The sequence below is a fragment of the Lagenorhynchus albirostris genome, chromosome 20 (assembly GCF_949774975.1).
Source record: "Lagenorhynchus albirostris chromosome 20, mLagAlb1.1, whole genome shotgun sequence".
Taxonomy (NCBI): domain Eukaryota; kingdom Metazoa; phylum Chordata; class Mammalia; order Artiodactyla; family Delphinidae; genus Lagenorhynchus; species Lagenorhynchus albirostris.
This window is the reverse complement of record NC_083114.1, coordinates 12,102,468-12,116,388: the sequence shown is the minus strand read 5'-3', so window position 1 is coordinate 12,116,388 and position 13,921 is coordinate 12,102,468. Positions and strand designations below refer to the sequence as shown.

The 13,921-nt window shown below is 54.4% G+C and overlaps 1 protein-coding gene across 6 annotated transcripts in view; it reads right to left on the bottom strand.

Annotated features, from left to right (window-relative positions):
* TRPV3 (transient receptor potential cation channel subfamily V member 3) overlaps positions 1-13,921 on the bottom strand; it is a 31,848-nt gene that overhangs the window by 17,685 nt on the left and 242 nt on the right. For 2 of the 6 annotated variants that reach the window (XM_060135825.1, XM_060135828.1), the window contains exons 2-7: positions 11,598-11,746; positions 6,897-7,001; positions 6,610-6,699; positions 5,530-5,684; positions 4,586-4,762; positions 1,910-2,050 (exon numbers count right to left, since the gene is read on the bottom strand). In XM_060135825.1, the coding sequence (XP_059991808.1) occupies positions 1,910-2,050; positions 4,586-4,762; positions 5,530-5,684; positions 6,610-6,699; positions 6,897-7,001; positions 11,598-11,713 (784 nt within the window). In that variant the 5' untranslated portion in view covers positions 11,714-11,746. The remainder of the gene's footprint in view (positions 1-1,909; positions 2,051-4,585; positions 4,763-5,529; positions 5,685-6,609; positions 6,700-6,896; positions 7,002-11,597; positions 11,747-13,921) is intronic. The other 4 variants (XM_060135827.1, XM_060135829.1, XM_060135826.1 and 1 more) reach the window with 3 other exon arrangements.

The window sequence follows — 13,921 nt, the reverse complement described above, 5'->3', positions numbered from 1 at the left end:
CAAGGCCCTACATCTTCTGACGTCACCTCCTCCTCTCCCCCTCACTCACTCCCCTCCAGCCACAATGGCCTTCTTCCTTTTCCTCGAGCACACACAGGCACTTTTCTGCCTCAGGGGACTTGCACAGGCTGTTCCCTCTTCCAGTAGTGCTGTTCCTTAGATACCTGCATCACTCCCTACCTCACCACCTGTGAGTCTTTGCTCTAATGTCACCTTTTCAATGAATCATTCACCTTAACTGCCCTTTTAAAATGGAAACCCAGCTCCTTCCTGGCCCAGAATTCCTGATCTCCTTCCCCTGCTTTACTACTTTTTTTTTTTTTGAGCTGGTTTTTTTTTTTTAACTTATTTATTTTTTAATTTTATTTATTTTATTTTTGGCTGCTACTTTGGGTCTTCGTTGCTGCACACGGGCTTTCTCTAGTTGCTGTGAACCAGGGCTACTCTTCATTGTGGTGTGCGAGCTTCTCATTGTGGTGGCTTCTCTTGTTGCGAAGCACGGGCTCTAGGCATGTGGGCTTCGGTAGTTGTGGCACACGGGTTCAGCAGTCGTGGCTCGCGGGCTCTAGAGCGCAGGCTCAGTAGTCGTGGCACACAGGCTTAGCTGCTTCGCGGCATATGGGATCTTCCCGGACCAGGGATCGAACCCTTCTCCCTGCATTGGCAGGCGGATTCTTAACCACTGCACCACCAGGGAAGTCCCCCCTGCTTTACTTTTTATTTTTTTCAATAGCACTTGTTATTTTCTAACATATTACATAACATTCTTATTTGTTATATCCATTATTGATGGTCTGTCTCCCATCTAGAATGCAAGTTCCATGAGGGTAGAGATCTTGGTTTTGTTCACAGATATATTTCAAATACCTAGAACAATGCCTGGCACATATAGTAAACAATCAATGTTAGTTGAGAAAAGAGAAGGCAAGTGACTCACACTTGGTCACACAGCAAACCGGGGACAGAACCAGGGCTGGACATCAGGTCTCCTGCTGCTTCCCCCCCAATCTCCATCCTGTTACCTCTCTTCATCCCACCCAACAGATGTTTCCCAGCCAGGTCTGACTGGACAAGACCCTGTCCTCAAGGCCACCCAGACCCATTTAGTCCTGCTGACTAAAAAACCATCCAGAAGAGAAAACAGGTCAGTGGCCATCAGTCAGGGCCTGGGCAAGGAGGAGGAGTTAACTACAAAGTTGTACCAGGCAATTTTTTGGTGTGATGGAGCTGTTTGTCCCCTGTCCTGATCACAGTGATGGTTATACAACTGTACGCATTTGTGGAAATGAACAGAAGTGTACATTAAAATGGGTGAACTTCACTGTATCTAAATTACACAATAAAAAAATTTTTTTTCGCCTGGGATGGCCTAACACCAGTTGCTTTTGGACCCCCTAAAGTGTCAGTCAGGGAGTTTTTGTCCCCTTACTTTTGACTCCTGTTTGCAGCCCTGAGAGGCACTGTACACAGGGGACAGAGGCCAGAGCTGGCAGGCAGGATGCCTACATCCGTTCCTTACTACACTGGCGCACGTCATTTCCCTTCTCAGAACCTGTCTGCTCTTTGTAAACTAGGGCTCTCTCCTTGCTCTCCCTCCCAGGTCTATGTTCCCAACCGGGGGCTGCTCAGGTGAATGTCTGTGTGTCCTCTAACACCACCAGGTGACACTCCCCGAATGCAGGCTCCCCATCCTCCCAAGTGCCGGTCTCCAGCCTGGCGGTCCTGTTCAGGTGGATCTGCCCCTGCCACCCTGGTCTCGACTCTGTCCTCCAGGGCCTCGGACACAACTGAGCCAGCAGAGATTGGCAGTGGGGTCTCCCCTGCCTGCTAGCGCTTTTATGGGCAGAAGCCCCGCCTCGCCCTCCGCCCCTCTCGCCCCCAGACCCCAACCCGGGGCGGGGGCACCCACCGAAGTAGAAGCCTTCGTGCTGGTACTTGGGGTTGAAGAAGACGCCCTTGGCGTGGGCATTGACGTCGGCGCCGGCCTCGATGAGCACCGCGGCGATGTCTCCCTGCCGCCGCTCGATGGCGATGTTCAGCGCCGTCTGCCCTGCGGACAGGACAGGGGTGGGCGGTTGCGCTCAGCGGCTGGGACCGGGGGTGACACACCCTCTCTGGCCTATTCCCCTCTCTGTCCTCTGTATCCTCCACCGAACCGTGGAGAAATGCTAGCTGCCTGCCTGGTCTGCGTCGCCCAGCTTCATTCTTCGCTTCATTCATTTTTGCGTGGAAGCAAGGATTATTCGTGGAGCGTCTGCTCTGTGCCCCACAGCCAGGCAATGGGGACACAGCAGGACACGGGATGCAGTTTTGATTCTTGTCCTCAGGAAGCTCACAGTCTCCCTGTGAATTGAGCGTTATGATATGGGGAGGTGCAGGGTCTGTGGTATCCAGAGGAGCTCTTAACACAGCCTAAGGGGTTGGGGGGCTTCCCAGAGTGGCCTCGAAACTAAGGGGTAAGTTTAGCCAGGCTGGATGGGGCTGACTCAAGGCCTCGTAAGCCATGTTAAGAGGTTAGAACTTTATCCCAAAGGATATGGGAAGGCACAGAAGGCATTGAAGCAGGGCAGTGACATGATCAGAGTTTGGGGTTTTGTACATGTGTATTTTCAAAGCACTCTGGCTGCAAAATTGGAGGATGTGTTAGAAGGAGCTCAGACTTGTGAGGAGCTGTCCATCCAATGGACCCAAAGATCCTTGGGAAGAAAGAGTCCTCAGGATGGTCTGTTGGGGATGGGGGACAAGGGCTGTCTCAGGTAAGGTCCAGGCATCTGGCCTGGGTGCTGGGTGGGTGATACTCTGGTGACGGAGAAACAGAACAGGGGAGAAGCAGCAGGGAGGGGGGTGGGGGAGGGACATAGACACAGTTGGTGGAGCCTACAGAACCTCCAGACAGAAGAGACCAGAGGGCTGGGGGTGCGGGGGCCGGTATCTCAGAACATTACACCAGAAACAGCATTTTCCAAAGAGCTGCTAACATGCCATACATAAAAACAAAGTCCTGCTGGATCAAAGAACTAAGCATTTTTTAAAACTGGAAAATTGTGAATAACTAACCTTTTTGGAGGGAAAACCCTCTTAAGACTTCTTAAGCAAAATCCAAAATTCTGAAGCCATAAAGAAAACACTGACATATTTGCTTCCATAAAAATTGAAAATTTCTGTATTTCAAAAGACATCTTAAAGAAAGTTAAAAGACAAGTGATAGGCTGGGGGAAATATTTGAGATGTATAAAAGAGGCAATATGCATTTAAAAGTCCATAATGCGGGCTTCTCTGGTGGTGCAGTGGTTGAGAATCCGCCTGCTAATGCAGGGGACACGGGTTCGAGCCCTGGTCTGGGAAGATCCCACATGCCGCGGAGCAGCTAGGCCCGTGAGCCACAACTACTGAGCCTGCGTGTCTGGAGCCTGTGGTCTGCAACAAGAGAGGCCACGACAGTAAGAGGCCTGCCCATGGCGATGAAGAATGGCCCCCGCTCTCCGCAACTGGAGAAAGCCCTCACACAGAAATGAAGACCCACACAGCCAAAAATAAATAAATAAATAAAATTTAAAAAAAAAAGTCCATAATGGATTAAGAGCTCCTACAAATCAATAAAAAGACAAACAACCTAAAAGAAAACTGAGAAACTATTATTAACAAGCACCTCACAGAGAAGAAAATACACACAGACAATACAGGAAATGAACGATGTTTGGAATTACTGGTAATCGGGAAGATGAAAATTTGAACCTAATGAGTTCATACTTTTCACCCACCAGACTGGCAAAAACAAATAATAATGGTAATAAATAAGTACAAATAAAATAACTTTCTCCCACAAGAAAAGTTAAGGGCCCAAGGACTCCCACCTGCAAAAAGCTGAGATGTTTAGCACCCTCGGCCTATCAGTAAGATGGCATCCAGTTATTCTTGGGCCAATCATTTTTGACACAAGCGCATCATAAGATCCTCGTGGGATGTTTACTGACTCCAAAAACTCAAAGACATGCCTTACTGGTTATTCACAACAGACTTCCTGAGTTTGGTCTCCCTGCCCCCTCTCCAGACCACCTAAGAGAGAAGCCACAAAACTGAGTCCCAAATGGGGCTGTTAATAGTGATGAGGATAATGGCGATACTAGTAGTTACTTATGTGTTGGCCCCGCCCAGCTCTCCAGCCTTCTTGCCACCACTCAGCCCTGTCAAGCTCAGTCCCATCTCAGGCTTTCGCCCTTGCTTTGTTCTGGATCCTTCTCGTCGTGCTGGCTTCGGGTCAAAGCTCACCTCTCGGACCATCCACACTAAAGTTGCCCATCCCCAATTACTTCTGATGACATTATCTTTTGGATTTTTTGTAATTTTCTTTTCATCAATTTTTAAATTGCCTTATTTAGAAGATCAGCCTTCATCTGTCTTGTTCACTCCTGTGTTCTGGGACCAAAAACACTGCCTGGCACGCGGCCAGAGGTCAAGATTGTTTGCAGAATGAAGGAAGGTGCCGGGCACCACACTAAGTGCTTTGGGCTTCCTCGACAGCAGTGCCTGTGCCCCACCACCGCCAGAAATCGCCGTCTGCACAGCCCCTCCCGCAGGCGGGTACCTTCGAAGGCCTCCTCCGTGTACTTGGCGTTGATGAACCTGTCTAGGATGTCGTTTTCCTCAGCGAAGGCGAGCAGGATCCGCACGATCTCCTTGGTGCTGGGGTTGATGTTCAACAAGGCCTTCATCAGGCAGGTCTTTCCCGTGTCCAAGGCCGTCAGGTTGCGCATGAGGAAGTCTGCAGGCAGGGTCGCAGGATGGAGCCACTGCACAGGGGGACCCCGGCTGCCCTTGGTCCTCCCGGCCCGGAGAAAGGGAGGCCGGGCTGTGGCGGCTGCCGCCGCAGACCTCAAGAACCTGCCGCGGGCTCTCCACGGAGCTCCCTGCCCTGAACTCCGCGCTCCCCTCTGCCCTGTCCATCTCTTCTTCCTCCCGCCTCCTTGCTGGCTCCTCCCCCTCGGTGAGCTGTCCAGAGCCTTATCAGAGACCTTTTGCTCTTTGCCTTCCCACCGTCTCCAATCCCACCCACGGCCTGGCTTCCCACTGTCCAGCTCAGAAATCTCCAGGCCACCACCCCACACCCCGGTTTCCTGCAAATAGTCTTCACCCCCTTCCATTTAACTTGCTACTCTCCTGGTCCCCAAGACAGCTCGGGCCCCACAAGCCACCAAGTCTCCCAAGTCCAAATGGCACCGCCATGGACTCACTCCTCACGTCCTGGAGTCCTACCAGTGCCACTCCCGGAAGGGCTGTTCCCCCCTCCCCAGCCCTGCCACTGGAGTCCCAACTCTGCCTGAACGGCGGCCTTCTCCAGTTTTACCCCCATCCTCCACCGTCACCTGTCTAAGCCCTTCCATGGCTCCCCCTTGCCCTCAGAATCAGGTTCGAAGTTGCCAGCCCGGCAGTTAAGGCTGGAGGGCAGGGTGGGAGGGCAGTGGGTAGGTGGACAGCAGGAGCCGAGCAGGACCCCTAGCCCTGCACCCTCTGCCAGGGCCAGCCACTGACCAGGCACCTCCAGGCTGTAGCGCTGCTCGCAAAGCTCTTGTAGCTCCATCAGCAGCTCCAGCAGCTGCTGCACGCAGCCCTCCGACACAGCCGCAAAGATGTGCTTCTTCAGCCGCTTCTGTTTGTGCCTCTGCTCTTGCTTGGCCAGGTTTGCACTGAGGCCAGAAAATGTTTCCAACTCACCACACGTGCACCACTGTCTCCCGTTACCCCTCCAAAGCCGCTGTGCCTACAGGGGGCTCGGCGCCAGCCCCCACCGTCTGCACGCGCCTGTCACAGTGCCTGAAATCCCCTCCTTTAGTGCTGGGGGGTGGGCGGAGGTGCTGGGATTCATGTTGCCCTGTGCTGCTCCGCTTCTAACCCAAATGCAAGCACATTTTATCAAACTGTATCTTTGGATCCACATAGTAATGATCAGGAAAGATACGTGCCTAACTTTTCATCCTGATTACCTCGAAAGAATGAGATCAGAGGAAGGGGAATTTCGCTTTCATATTTTGTGTTGTTTGAATACTTTTCATATCTCTCTCCCCACCCCTACACTCCAAATAGGCAGCCACGGGAATGCGTGATGTGTTTCCTTTTGTTTGTGTGTGTTCTTGCAAAATGCACATTGATGTTTGATGGCTACATGCATGTATGTTTTTCTTTAAGTCTTGGTTGAATTTGTTACAACATTCCTTCTGCTTTATGTTTTGGGTTTTTGGCTGCGAGGCGTGTGGGCTCTTAGCTCCCTACCAGGGATGGAACTGGCACCCCTGCATTGGGAGGCGAAGTCTTAACCACTGGACCGCCAGGGACGTCCCCTACATGCATATATTTTTAATTTACGTATATGGCATTGCGTTAAGTTCTCATTCTGCTACATACTGTTGTCTGGATGTTTTACAATGAACGGGTATTACTTTCATAAAATGTAATACTCCCTTCCCCCCCAAAATGACCTACATGCCATAGCTATGGGCCCAGACATTTGCACCCCAGGATTGGCCTCTTTCTCTTTCCTGCAGGGTCCTGGTTCCTGTCCCTCTGGCGCCTGCCTGGTGGGCACGGTGGGAGGAGGGGAAGGGCCAGGCTCACCTGGGACTGTTGGGATTAAATGGGGTCTCTGTCACGTCATCCTGAGGAGAATGTGGGGAGTCCATGTCATCACAGCTGCCAGGGAGGCTACTGGGGGAATGGGGAGGACAGAGAGAGGGACAAGTTTTTAAATGGACAATGGTAGTATGCCCCAAGCAGGTCTGGCTGTGTGGCCCAGGGCGAGTCACTGCCCGCCCGCGAGAGCTAAGGGCTGGGCCAGGGCAGGGGTGGCGGGCTGGCGGGCCCCAGTACTCACCACTGCCGGATGCTGGGGTCGCAGTACTCACCATTGCCGGATGTTGGAGTCCATGGGCTTGGAGAAGATGAGGGGAGAGGTCTTGGTGACAGTGGGGCTGGGCTCGAACCCTTCTATCTCCAGGAAGAAGTGTGCACTGGGGGGACACCCAAGCAAGGCCATTAGAGCTGGGACAGGGCCTGTCCACCTGTGTGTCCTGCAACCCCACTGTCGAGGGTGCCCATCTCACGGAGTGCTCACTCCCAGGCAAGCCTGGAAGGCTCAGAGCTAGTCCAGAAATGAGGCATAAATGGCGTGAGGGCAAGGCTCCCTGATACATTGGCCTCCCCACCTGCCTGTCTCCTGCCTATCAAGAGGAACCTTCTGATTTGACCTAAAATCAAATCATTCTTCCAAAAGAGAAGACAAAGGGAGGAGCAAACCCCTAGCTGGTAGCCCGAGGCCTGGGTTCTAGTCTGGCTCTGCCTCTGCCTCTCCTCTTGTGTGACCCCAGGAGGTCATTGGCCTCCTCTGGACCAAGTGTCCTCACCGGATGGAAAATGGTTGGGCTACATGATCCTTAAGACCTGGACTCTGGGGCTTCCCTGGTGGCGCAGTGGTTGAGAGTCCACCTGCCGATGCAGGGGACACGGGTTCGTGCCCCAGTCCGGGAAGATCCCACATGCCGGCCGGGCCTGTGAACAATGGCTGCTGAGCCTGCGCGTCCGGAGCCTGTGCTCCGCAACGGGAGAGGCCACAATAGTGAGAGGCCCACGTACCGCAAAAAACAAGAAACAAAACAAATAAAAAAGACCTGGACTCTGGAGCCAGTGCTGCTCTAGGACTGTCTACTTAGGGACCGTCCAGCTGAAATGGGCATCAGAGGTCATCCTGTGAGATCACCTTTCCCTGCACCCCAGCAGTACCCCAGAACTGCCACCCCAAAGTCGTCACCACACCACTATGGCAGCTCTGACCCAGCGACTAACAAACACATCTACTAGCAAAACATCCTGGTTGAGATTTGCTGACTATCTCCAGGCAGAGCCCAACTCCCACACCTGCAGGTGTTTCCCCAGGACAATAGGTCCAGCTCCTGCCCTGACCTCCATCCCACCCTACTTATCTGGATTCAGTAGTGCATTTACTCAACAAATATTTACTGAGCATGTACAATGTGCCAAGAACTATTCTAGAAGCTGCAGATACAGTGGTAAACAAGTAGACAAAAATTCCTCCCCTCACAAAGCTCTTGTTTCAGTGGGTTTGTAAGAACTGGCCCCAAGGATCAGACCAGATTATAGCACAGTAAGGCCATTGCTTTTCTTGCTCTAGACCAGGGGTCCCAAACCCCTGGGCTCTAATGCCTGATGATCTGAGGTGGAGCTGATGAAATAATAATAGAAATAAAGTGCACAATAAATGTAATGTGCTTGAATCATCCCGAAACCATCCTCCCCCCGGTCCTTGGAAAAACCGTCTCCCACAAAAACAGCCCCTGGTGCCAAAAATGTTGCGGATCACTGCTCTAGGCAATAACACACTGTCCCTTGGCTGTAAGTTCTTCAACAGCAGAAACTACAATTGCATCGCCCTAATTCTCTAGAACCCAACATTTGTCGTGACGCTCAGAAGACCTAACAATGGCTGAGTGTAAGGATGGATAGGTGAAAGATAAATGAGTGGAAAAAAGAATGGCTGGTTGGACACATGAGTGGATGGATGAATAGATGGGTAGATGATGGATGGTTGGAAGGATGAATGGATGGATGGATGACTGTCTGAGGAATGAATACTTGGGTGGGTAGATAGGTGATAGATGGAGAGACCAATAATCAGACAGACCCTTAAACTGTAAAAGTTGTGAGGTTGCATCCCTCAACAGGAAGTTGAGGGCTGTGACTGAGGAAGGAGGACTTCAGTGGCTAGGAAGGTGGATGGTGAGAGCTGAGCTGGAAAGGACCCAGCTGTATGTAAGGACCTAACTCCTGGGACAGGGAGCTGCTAGACCACGAGGGCCTGTCCCCTGCCTGCCCTACTTGCCACTGCATGTGCCACATCTCATCCACCAGCATGAGCAGACAGCAAGGTCTTGGCCAGGTGACATCCCGGTTCCTAACTTGCAGCAGGTGCTGTTTGTTTATTCCTACTTTGACCCAGCCAGAAAGGCACCACCACCTAGGTGTTGTTAACTCAGATGCGCAGACAGACAGCTCTGTACAATTCCTCCTGCATTTCTGTTCCTTTGAAGGCAGAGAACAATCCCCAGGCCGACTCAGGCCTGGGGAGGAGCTTATCTCTCCTACTTTGTCCAAAGAAAAGCCCAAGTGCTCTGAGCTTCAAGGCCAGTGCCTCTGCAGCCTTCATGGCCTGTGTCTGTGTCCCTGGGCAAGGTGACGCCCAGGGGGAGGTAACCATAGCAGCCACTCACAGGGAGGGGCATGATGCTTCAGAAAAAGCTCCAGGTCCAGAAATTTCTCCCCAATCTAGATTTCTTCATGCCTTCAATTCCCCCATTAGTACATATTTCCTCAGTGGTCAGAACTGCCTTCTGACATATAATATTTTCTTTTCTTTTTCTTTCTAAACCTGAGTCCTATACTCCGTTCTGAGGGAGTTGCCCAAACCTTTGGGGTCTGGGGAGAAGTAGGCACATGAGGTCCCTCAAAGAGCCTTGGGAAGGAGAAGGGACCACCAATTCATGAGACAAAGGTCACACCTCACACCAGGCCCTTAGCTGGGCGGGGGCCGTTGGCAGAGCTGACCCTGGAACTAAGTTCATGAGCCAGGATGGGCTCAGAAGGGCAGCCCGACTGCAGGAATCATCTGGGATTTTCCTGAAACTCTGTCCTCAGTCCTTCTCTGAGGTCCAAACCTCCCCTGGGAAAGTGAGAGGGGAGGGAAGGGGGAAAGGAGGCAGGAGGGCAGTGCTGGTGGCTTAGATCCAAGATATCTCTGCTGCTGCCCAGACAAGCCCTCCCAGACCTGGGCTTCCCACATGGGCCCCCGACACCTGTCTGGTCTCCACATCCACCCAGTTTTCTCTCCTGCGCTCCAGGATGGAGCCTCCACCTGAATGAGCCTCTGGAACCTCTCAGCCAACATTTCACACCTGAACTTGGCTCCTTCCTCCTGCCCTTGTTCCTGCTCCTCTGAAGTACTCATGTCAGAGCTGGGCCCATCACCCCTCCAGGTCCCCCCACCGGAGGAGGGGATGTCTCTCAGTCCTCCTCCCTCCCCTCCCAGAGTTGATCCGGCAGACTCCACTATCCTGCTACTTCTCTGATCTGTGCCTGCTTCTCACCGCCAGGCTCACCACCTATCACCTGGGCAATAGTCACAACAGACTCCCCTCCAATCCATCACCCACACAGATCACCCAGAGTATCCTTTCTAAAATGCAATCTTGCCATGCCCTCCCTCTCATACAAAATCCCTCCATGGCTCCCCACTACCCCCAATTGTCCAATGTCCTTAACTGACTGCCAAGACCCAGCCCCGGTGGGACTTATCCCCCCAAAGACACCCTCACCCACCCGGCACTTTAGTCCCATGGGATTCCTCACTGGTTCCTGCCCCAAGCCTCTGCCTTCTCCCTTCCTGTCCACCTGCCACCATCCACTGTAACAGCAGCTCCTCAACGACATGCCCACAGGATCAGAACGACCTGCCCCTCCTCAGGCCCGGCCCCGCCTAGTTCACCCTCTCTCCAGGCCACGCCCCACTTTCTCCCTGGGGGTCCCTCACCATCCAGACTGTGAACAGGGGCAGGTGTTCTTGCCCAGACTGGGCCCAGCCCGGGCCCAGCCCCCGCCTCATGCACAGAAGGCCTCAGCAATTTCTACTCAAATCAAGAGAAGGGAAAGCACCCGGCTCACCTCGGCCCAAGAAGGGGCCTGGGACAGGGGCCGAAGAGGCAGGGCAAATGGGCCAACCTAGACCCCGGGGGCCCACCCAGGTCCAAGGGAAGTGCCGCGGGGTTGGAGGAGGGGCATTCAGGCTTGAGGGACACCGAACCGGCTCAGGCGGGGACTGCGGTGGAGACAGCTCAGGGGCCAGCTGTGACCCCGGAGAAGGATTTTCTCTGCTCCCGCCACCTCCGTGTCCTCAACTGGGAAGTGGTCATAACTGTCCCAGCCCTGTGCAGTTTCCAGGGGCCCTGGGGCATGACAGTGACAACGACAACAATGAAGACAAAGTTCAAGGTAACAAAACATTATCAGCGCCAACATGCGCCGTGCTGAGCACGTTGTCGGCACAATTGCAATTAACTGTTACTCTGTGGGCTGGTGCCGTGGCTGGTGTCCCTCTTACACAGGCGGGGTTGGAGAGCCTGAATTACCTGGCTACGCACCCAGTGGATATGAAAGCCCCCAGTGGACTTGAAAAATGTATGCTGTAGGGGGTCCCTGCTACCTGGAATTTCCACCCATCTTTCTGCTCCTTATCTCGGGCTCCAGCAACTCCCCACCTCCCCCAGGAGCCTTTCTGAATGTTTCTGCCTTGGTGCCCCTGGGCCCCCAGGGAGGCCTCCCTTGATTATTCCAGTCATACTAACCTCCCGAGCTCAACCCCAGAGAATGCAGTGCTGTCCCCCCTACACCCCCCATTATACCTGGCTGGGCACCAGGCCACCCCAGATGAGACTGAGATTCTCAGGTCCACCCCAGGCGAGGGGTCCCTGAAGGTGGGTGCCAGGCTCCTCCTGTGCCCCTCACAGCAGAGCACCCAGCCCTGAACCTGCTGGTCCTACCTCTTGGTGGGGGTGATCTCTGCCATCCTCTTCTCCTGCAGGATGGCAGCGTTCCCACTGGGCATAGTGGCTATTCTGCCCATGAGAGGCACCATCTCCTTCAGGTGGGCATCCATGGCTGGAACACAACCACAGCACAGATGCTCAGGCTGAAGGGACAGAAAGGAGCTTCAGACCCCCCTGGAGCACCATATGGCCCCTGCTCATACCCCCCCGGGACGGGGAGCTCACTCTGCCTTCCCAGGCCACCACCCCTTCTCAGGGACAGGGAGACTGTCCCCGCAGCTTCCCCTGCTCCCCGCTTCAGCACCCCTGCTCCTCTGGGTCCTAGGAGAGCCCAGCAGACCTTCCAGGTAGAGGTCACCATGCCCTTGACCTCTCTCCAGACATCCTCTCCAGCCCCACCAATCTCCAGGTGGATTCCTGAGAATCAGCTCTGCTTTTTCAACATCCCTCTCAGGTTTTGTGCTTAGAATTCTCCTCGACAGAGCAGGACTGTCACCTCCTTTCCTCTAGACACTATGCTCCTAGTAACACAGCCTCAGGCCGCTCCGGCTTTTTAATTTCTCACCCCCTGGTGCTCTCTGCCACTAACACGCTGATCATCTTTCTCCCCCGCAAAGCTGAGTGTAACAAGCTATGTGGCTATCTGTCCACCTGGAGGGAGCAGCTGAGCCCCAGCCCCCTCTGTCCAGACCTGCTTTACTGATGCTCGGTAAAGGCTGGACCCCATGCGGGGCTTGGAGGGAGGTACTGGGGAAAGGAACTGATATGTCTTCCAAGGAGACTGAGGGGAACTTCGAGCTTTCTGTTGGAGGCAGGGCTGTCCAGGCAGAGGCGACAGCCTGAGCAAAGACCAGGGCTCAAGAAAGTTTGGCGAGTGGCAAGGAGCTGGTGTGGCTGGACCCGTGGGTGGTAAGAGGCTTGGGAAGAGGTTGGGCCTGTAGTAGGAGCTGTGGCTGAACCTGGGGACAGCGGGGGCGTGAGAGGGACCCAGGTCCTACCGGAGACGGCACAAGGGGGATGGAGGAGACCAGAGGCCAGGACGAGGCTGCCGTGGGGGCCAGCGGGGAGGCGGGCTGGCCATAGAGGAAGAGGTGGGCAGGGGAAAGGGCTGTGGGGACAGGAGGTGACTCTGCAGTGAGCGGGGGCCATTCTCAGCTTAAGCCACCCTCAGAGAACTCCCTCAGAGTCACAGGGAGCCGGGGCAGGGGTGCGGGGCGGTGATTTCCATAAGAAGAGCCCACCTCTTCTTCTGGGTGGAGCTTGGGCCATTGGTGATCCTGACCCAAATAGGAGAGCCCCCCGGAGGCAGTGTCTGGACCTGGCTGTCTGCAGACTGCAGTGAGACTTGGAAATGGGAGGGCCTCCTCCCTCTGCCCGCGCGCCCCACCCCACTAAACGTGAGCAATCTTGGGAGAGGAGAGTCATCAGGGGGTGCCCCGGCGTGTAGGCACCTGGAGTTAGGGAGCTCTGAGGAGGCCTTAAGCATCCTATTGGGAGAGGATTCTCAGCACACAGGCCCCAGGCCGTGTCCACAGTCACAGCCTGATAAGGATGGCTGCCTTTACCACCTCCCTCAGCCCAAAATGACCTGTGGAGCTAGAGGCTGGGCTGGGCCAACCCTGGAAGAGAGGGATGGAGGGCCTGTCCCTTACCGCTCCCTGGGCCTCTGTTTTCCCTTCTGAAAAATGGGCTGAATGGTCCCCTACATCTCTCATCCATGACCACTGGCTGCTCCATTTTCTCTGCCCTGCCTGGTGAGTACGGGACAGTCCTGGGCTGCTGGAGCAGGAGGGGGTCAGAGAACTCTGGTCGGGGACTGCAGCAGCTCTAATTAGCTCCCTGAGTCACGCCATAAACCTGCGTTCCCACCTGCTGGACTCTCTTGCAGGCCTGGCCCTCACTCTATCTGGGATTGGGCGTCCTCACCTGGGAAGTGCCTCCCAAGACCTGGTACTGACTGGAGTGGCCTTTCCTGGGAGACTGACCAGGCCGGGGGGCCACAGGGCCCACCCTCCGTCCAGGGCTTGCTGACTCAGCTCCTATGAGCCGCCTGGGCCCTGTCCGTCTCCAGCTCTGGGGCCATCTCATCCCATCCTGAGCTCCCATCACACTGCTGCCCTGGAGAGCCACATCCCTGGGGCCTGTGGGGGTGACAGGAGCCTCACCTCTGCCCTGGGCAGCTACGACTGTCCTCGCACCCCAATATCCCCAAACCTCGGGGAGGGGAAAGCTTCCCACATCCATCATATCCCGTGCTCTCACACACTCCCTGTGGCCAAGAGCTCACGTTCAGCTTTGTTTTCCCGGCTAGAGACCCA